Below are 7,441 nucleotides of genomic sequence, written 5' to 3' on the forward strand. Positions count from 1 at the left end.
CAGATGCTGCCTGTCATCCTTACAGTCTGGTCTGTCAGTGCTCTCCTTCGAGGAAAGAAAGGTGGCAGCACGTCATCTCCTTGTCTGGGCCTCTGACGGTGTGGCTGTCCAGTCCAGAGAACTACAGGAGAGCAAGGTGCACTGCTTGGCTACAGTGTGCTGTAGCCCTGCAAAAGGTGTCACGAACTTGTTCTCCTGGAAGGCAATGTCCTTCCTTTAGTCTCATCTGGACATACAGTGGTACTGGACCTGCTAACCCATGGTTAGGAGCGTGTGGCGGGAGCATGCTGAGCTGCCGCATCACCTCCGAGGCGAACAAGGAGGCAGCGTATCTTTCAGCAGATCTGCCCGCTGCCTGCATGTGGAAGTGCATCACATGCTCTGTACTTGGCCCATCGGTACCTTGGGAAGGCAGTGTTGGCTTCCCTCTCTGGAAAAAAAATGACAGACCAGGGAGCGATTCAAAAAGAGGACCTTCAGTGGAAAATCAATCATTCTGCTGTTTCTTTGTTACTAGCTGTGGCACAGCCAATTTCCACTTTATTAACTCAAATAAAAGTATAAACTCAGCCTTTTTATTAGTACTGTTTATTGTGAACGTTGAAATGTCATGTAGTTTCGAACTGAGATGAACTGATTAGATAGGTAAGTCATATAATTAATTGGAAGACCCTTCCGTGACAATTATATATATCAAAGCCATTCAAGTGAGAAAATGCAACCTTGAAAATGAAGGAAAGAGTTTAGTCATTGCTGAAACATACAAGAATATGTGTATTTAGATATTTTACACAAAGGAAATCTTGTTTACATAAAAGAGACCTTGTTGATTATCTGATACAATCAAGTGCTCGTGAAATATAGTCTCTTACAGAAAGTATTCTATTTCTTCATGATTTAGAGACCTTCTTTCAGCTTGGAGTGCCCTCTTTCATATTCACAACTTGAAGCAGATAGTCCATCATCTAATAAAAAGAGAAAAATATTATTTACAGACCAGTCCTGAAAAAAGTAATTCCCAAAGTTAATAAGTCTAATATGTATCTGCTCTGTGTATTCACATAACAAACACATTCCTAATAATCTTTCCAAAACAGACCTCATTTGTCTTGGTTAGTGTAATAACCAACTGCCAAAGTCTGAGGAAAGTCATTCTCCAAATAACTCTCTCTGTCATCTCATGAGACACATCTCACAGTGTCTCATTAGTGTTAAAAAGCCAAGCCATAGAAACAATTTAAAGCTTATCTTCCAACTTACTTTTACACTTAGACCAACTTGCAAGAGAGATTTCCCTTCTGATCTTTAACTACTTTAACTGTAACGTACTGACAGAATAAAGAGCAGGCAATATCTTCACTTGCCTGGTATTAACTGAAAACAGAAGAAAATAACTCAGGTGCACCACCCTAAGCCTAACTCCCAGAGCTATTATGCTCATCTCTTTGGCTTTTTTGATTGTTTGCGTGTTACAGCACCCTCCCTACTCTGGGTGAGTCTTTTAGAAAGATTTTTTTATTCTTGAGAAATGTACAGCACAGTGTGAGCATCAGTGGTGAATAATGCACTGAATGAATTTGAGCTAATAAGCAAGACCCTGAATTGAGTTACCTGAAGTACATACCTGTATTTACTTCTGCAGCCTTTAGCTTTGGGGATTTCTGATCTTAAGTTTAAAATTCAAATTTTAAATTAAGAAGTCAGCTAAATTTGAAAGAGTCCATGAAACAAAGTCTTCATAGTATATTTCTTCCCAACACAGCCTGCCTTCTTTTATGTTCAGCAGATGGGCACATAGGTTTGCACACACAGAGAGATAGACTCCTCGTGGGTAGCATCTCCGCAAGTGCCTACTCAGTCTATGAGAATTATAGCCCCCTCGATGGCAATATGGTCTTAGGACAGCTATTCCACCAGCTGACAGTAGGGTTCATGATTTTCCTTTTTTTTTGGTCACATTTCAGTCCAACAGGCCATTTCACAGTGAATAGTAACCCGCTGTAAATATGGTGTCTGGTTCCTCCTAGAATTAGTTTCTATTTCAAACTCAAACACAGTATGGCTGGGAAAAGTATTTAATGCCAAGTACAAACTTCTCATAGGCACTGCACCTTCATTGTAGGTTTACTCTACCTGGCCATCTTCCACCAAGGCAGGTAGCTACATTCATCATTCCTGTACACGGACACCTTCGTTAGCTGTGGTACAGCAGCACCTTAAACGAAGGTGTTGTCTAACCAAAGTTTGTGCAACATGGAACCTCTCACATCCAGAAAGAATCTACAGAATCAAAATCCAAAGGTCATTTATGCTCTTGTGTCACTGTGTACCTGTATGACTGAATTTCATATGTATACCAGAATTCCACCTTTATAAATAAACAAGGCTTCCTTTATTAAAAATAACAATTATCATTATTTAAATGTTTATGAAACTATCACAATCCTCTAAAAAGTAAAGCACATTCCTTTTGATCTTCAGGTCATCTTCATCTGGAAGGCAGATCTCAAAAAAATATATATAGCTTGACTTTCAGGTGCTGGTTTTTTACTTTCTGAAGCCAAAGGAAAAACAATACATCGTATCTTATCTAGGCTGCATATAATCAGGTATTTGTGTCCAACACCAGGAAAGCACAGGTTACCTACTACTTTCATGATGATGTTTTACTTCAAGAAATCAAAGGTTCTATGGCAAAATGACCTTCTGCAAGTTGTCATGTATCTTAGTCACATGAAAGACATGATTTCTTTGCCAATCATTGGAGAAATCCGAATATTTAAGGCAATAATCTCATTATTCCATGTATATGTTCAATGTCTGACCACAAAAATGTGGATATTAATTTAGGGTAAAAGTACACACATATGGACACTATTCAGCTTACTGGAGGCAACTTCCAGCCTTCTTAAGTACTATTTATTACCAGATACATTTAGAAGTATTTCCCTCTTTACATAGCATAATGGAATTTGTTCATCTAATTTGATTACAAAGCTGCACACTGCAGAGCTGAATAGGAGATAAATAGTTTGCTTTTTAGATAGTATTAATCACAGTTATTATAAGCATCATTGTCATAAAGCCATAGCCAGAAAGAAACCTATGGACAGCATCCATATCTGTGGTGTAAGAGACTTAAATCATGGCTTAATTTAATGGGTAAATTTTTACCCATATCCAAGTAAAAAACCAAAGTATTCACCAACTTCACTGCACCAGGATTAAAGGAGGGAGACTGGGCTGAATTTAGCCCAGGAATATTAACTACATTGTATTACAGTAGAATATGGGAAGAAAACAAATCTTCCCATTAATGTCTTTAAGGGGGTGTACTAATCTTTTTATTCTGTTTCAGTGTCACCCAACAGAATTCTGCAGCTGTATCACCACTGCTGTACCTGATGCATTATAAAGAAAGAAGTTTTCTAGTAAATTCTGCAATTTACATTATGTCATTTAGACCCTGATTACTTTCTGTAAAATCTCACTAATATCCTTCCAAGTGTATTTTATAGGATTTTCCAAAAGAATAGGGGCAAATCTGTTGTTATCTTGTGAAATAGTGCTAATAAGTACATTAACCTAAGGGAAGAAGAGGTGCGTCCTAGGCACACATCATAGCTTATCAGTAGCCATGGACTCATTTTGCAAGACCACAGATGACTACAGTAGTGGCCAGCACCATCAGCTGGCGGAAAAGACTTGCACGAGACAAAGACAAAGCTGGGAACAGAAGAAACTCTCCAACCTAGTTGCTTGATCCACTGATCAGCAGTACCTCACAAGCCAGACACGATAATGACAGTCAGATGTGGCTTTATACCCAATATGCCTTGCCTTCTTCCTGCCCTCCGTATTCACACCTGGTTTTCACACCAGCTTGTTTTTGTGGGGTTAGTACAGAACTTGGTGCTGATGTGGTCATCTGAGCATGAAGTGCTAGAAAATAAAAGAATGGAACAACCAAGCAACTTAAAGGGAACCTAGACACTAAAATCTGCTTAACGCTTGCTGAGTTTATGCCCAGTAGCAAATTAATTCATAAAGAATACAATCTGTGAGTGACAATCTGTAGTCAAGAGTAATCTTACTTTACTGAATGACTAGGGCATGAGCTGCATTTCTGCTACTTTTCTGGACAACCCACAAGTTAGAGGAAGCTGGTATGTTACTGTAAAGTGAAATTTGAATAAATGGAGTGTTTTTACAGGTTTTATCTTACTTACATCTTTCCAACTGCTGTTGTCATCTGTCTCCCAGGTGTTCCTGGTATACCAGGGAAGGCCTCCTTTTAAAAAGTGAGCACTTTTATTTTCATTCCCTTCCAGCAGCCGTAGCAAGTATTTTGAGATTTCTTCCCACTGCAGATAGTCTTCCAGCTGCTTGATATTTTCAGGTAATGCTGAAAACGGTGTCTTGTCTTCTTCTTCATAAACATAAGGAAGATCTCCAGTGCTCTTTTTCCCCATTAAATGTCCTGTAACAACAATGACAGTAGCATTAAATTATCCAAGAGGTACAGATTTGATTGTTCAAACACCAGCTGCAAGTTGTCATTGACAAGGGAAGGGAAGGGACTAGATTGTGTCAAAGTTGAAGCACAACTGGGACTGGAGAGTTTGTCACAGTGTCACACACAATTAATCTCCTCTGTCTCTAACCCTACACTGTCAGAGAAAAGGTTGCTGCAAAGGGGGGAAAGACAACCAAGCACTTTGGTGCTAGGAGGAGGCACCTGGTAAGATTTGGAATAAGATAAGGAATAAGAAGTGGATGGAAAAGCTGTAGGATTTAGACTTTCTCTGCCTTGACACGGGATGTGGGAACTCTAGTGTAAGCCTATGTTCCAGTGCCTTTCTAGGAGCTAAACTTTTGATACGCCGTACTTCACTGTCATCAAAATGAAATCGTAGCAGGCTTCAGGCAGCGCAGGAGGCTACGGGGAAGGGGAGGGGGAGCGGCAGCACCGGAGGAGCCTCCCCTAGGCTGAGTGCCCCAGGGCTCCGGCCGGGACCGGGGCTCCCCACGGTGCTGGCTGCGCCTTGGGGTGCTGGGGAGCTCCCGGCCGCCGCCCAGCTCCGCTGCCCTCGGGCTTGGCTCCGGGCTCCCGCATCTTTGGAGAGAGGTGGCGGCAGGAAACACATCAGCAAATGAACGCGGGAAAGGTAGCGCGGAAAGCTGCGTCACCCCGCGCCCCGAGTGCGGGCTGCGGGGCCCAAGGCTGCCCGGGACCCGGCCGCTTCCGCGGCAGCGCTGCCCCGCGCCCGGTGCTCAGGGGCGGGAGGCGGCCGGCGGCGGCGGCCGGCCCGCTCTCTCTCGCACCGGCGGCTGCCGGCCCTCGGGGAGCGCGCGGCCCCCTGCCCCGTCCCGGACCACCTCCGGGCAGCGCGCACAGCCCCGCCGGCGCCGGCCGGTACCGGGGAGCGCCCGTCGCGGGGACGCGCTCGCACCGCGCCGCCGCCGGCTCCGGGGCGCACGTCGCCGGCAGCAGAAGGCCGGCCCGGGGGCCAGCCGGGCTGCCCCGCGCGGCGCCACGGCCGGGACCCCGGTCCCCAGCGGCCAGCGGGAGCGGCGGGGCGCCCGGCACCGGGAGGCGGCCGGCGCAGGGCGCGGCTCCGCGCGCCCCCCGCTCCTGCGGGCACGACCCCGCGCCCTGCCGAGGACCCTGGCGCCGGTGCGGCCCGGGGACCGCCGGCGGGCTGGGGCGGCAGCGGCCGCTCCTCCGCTCGCGCCCGCCGGTGCGCTCGCCGCGTTCCTCCGCCCCGTCCCGGCACCGGCGTCCCCGCCGGCAGCGGCCCGCCGCGCCGACGGCGCCGACGGCGCGGTCGGCGCAGCCGGCCCGGGAGGCCCGGTCGGACGCCGGGCCGGTCGCCACCCTGTCCTCCCGGCCGAGGCCGCCGAGCCGCTGCGGCGGCGTGCCGCTTTCCCCGGAGGCACGGAGAGCCGCGGCGGGAGCGGCGGAGCGGCGCCGGACGGGGCGAGGCGCGGCCGGGGTGGGGAGGGGGCAGGCGGGCTGCCGGGCGGCGGCGGCGGGCGGGACGGACGGAGACTTACCCACAGCCCAGTGGCTGCCGCGGGGGTAGATCTTGGTGAGCGCGGGGGAGCCGCCGGGCTGCAGGGGCGCCGCGCCGCCCTGCGCCGCCAGCACCGCCAGCGCCAGCAGCGGCAGAGCGCCGGGCCGCCGCGGGCCGCCGCCGCCGCCGCCGCCGCCCATCGTGCCGGTGCCGCTCGCCGCCCAGCCGCCCTCCGCTGCGGGGCCGGCTCCGGCTCCGTCTGGGCGAAGCGCTGCCGCCGCCGCCGCCGCCGCCCCCCATTTATACCGAGCCGGGACCGGGCGCGAGCGGAGCTGCCGCGCCTGACGCCTCCTCACGGGGCCGGGGCTGCGGCCGCCCCCGGCCCCCCGTGCCTCCGTCCTGCCTCCGGCGGGGGCGGGGGCCGCCGCCGGCAGCCCCGGCCCCCCGCCCGCCTCCCCGCCCCGGCAGGCTCCAGGCGGGGTGGGGGGAGGCGAGGGGGTGTCGGCCCCGGGGGCTCGGCCCTCTGTTGCGCCGGGCTGCCCTCCCCAGCGGCCGCGGCGGGAGCCCCGGGGCTGGCACCCGCCCGACAGGCTTTCCCGGGGGCGCGCCGCGCCGCCGCTGCCCGCCCCGCTCCCGCCGCTCCCGTCCTGGCCCCCTCCGCGCCGCCCTGCCCCGCCTGCACGGAGCGTGCTGGGGCCGGTTGTCCTGTCCGCCCGTTTCTGCGCCCGCCGCGGGCAGTCGGGCGCTCTCGTCCCTCGGGAAAGGCCGGCCAACGTTTGTTTCCCTTGGGGCTGTTCTCTCGATTACACCCGAAAAGCAGCAGCTTCGCAGAAGTCTCTTTTCCCTCAACTCCCTTCGTCCTACGCGGGCTGGTGCTGGGAGGCGGCCCGGGCGGCGGTGAGGGGTCTCAGCCCGGGGGGGGGGACACGGACGCTGCTGGCGGTGCCCAGCGCGACCCGCCAGCCCAGCGCCTCCCCGCCCGCGCCCCTTGTGCGGGGCTCGGCAACAGCAGCGGGCACCCACAGGGGCTGGGGGGGACGGGGCGGGGGACGGGGGGGCCGCTGCGGGCGCGCGCCGTTTGCGGGGAGGCAGAAGGGGCTTTGGCAAACGCCGAGGAGATGGGCGAGGGACCCGCTGGGCGGGCTTGCCCTCTGCCGCGGCACCCGTGCGGGGCTGGACCTGGGCGAAGGGGCTTCACGCTCTTGGCACAGGCTGCTGGGCCAGCGGGCCGGGGTGACTCGGGTGCGTTTCTGTTACAGGCAGTATTCTTCTGAAGAAGTTTCTCTTAAAATGAATCTATCTTCTTTACAGAAAGCATGAACGTGTTCACAGGAGTGGTTTGCTGCTCTAGACTAAAATGACCAAGCAGGTTGAAAAGTTTTTACAAGAGCTTGGGGGGGACGGGGCGGGGGGAAGCCCCAGCA

General features: G+C 52.6%; 1 protein-coding gene across 1 annotated transcript; it reads right to left on the reverse strand.

The window, feature by feature from the left end:
- Nucleotides 1-579: 579 nt before the first annotated feature.
- Nucleotides 580-6,342, reverse strand: GRP (gastrin releasing peptide). Its single transcript, XM_075020313.1, has 3 exons — nt 6,058-6,342; nt 4,230-4,480; nt 580-965 (listed from the first exon to the last, which is right to left on the reverse strand). The coding sequence occupies exons 1-3, from the start codon at nt 6,215-6,217 to the stop codon at nt 912-914; spliced, it is 465 nt and encodes a 154-aa protein (XP_074876414.1). The 5' UTR covers nt 6,218-6,342; the 3' UTR covers nt 580-911.
- Nucleotides 6,343-7,441: the final 1,099 nt, after the last annotated feature.

The sequence above is a fragment of the Buteo buteo genome, chromosome Z (assembly GCF_964188355.1).
Source record: "Buteo buteo chromosome Z, bButBut1.hap1.1, whole genome shotgun sequence".
Taxonomy (NCBI): Eukaryota; Metazoa; Chordata; class Aves; order Accipitriformes; family Accipitridae; genus Buteo; species Buteo buteo.

Coding starts and splice junctions, on each gene's coding strand:
- GRP (XM_075020313.1), bottom strand. CDS start 6,217: ATGGGCGGCGGCGGCGGCGGCGGCGGCCCGCGGCGGCCCGGCGCTCTG. Junction 4,481..6,057: donor CGGCAGCCACTGGGCTGTGG/GTAAGTCTCCGT, acceptor TTGTTGTTACAG/GACATTTAATGGGGAAAAAG. Junction 966..4,229: donor ACAACAGCAGTTGGAAAGAT/GTAAGTAAGATA, acceptor TCTTTTTATTAG/ATGATGGACTATCTGCTTCA.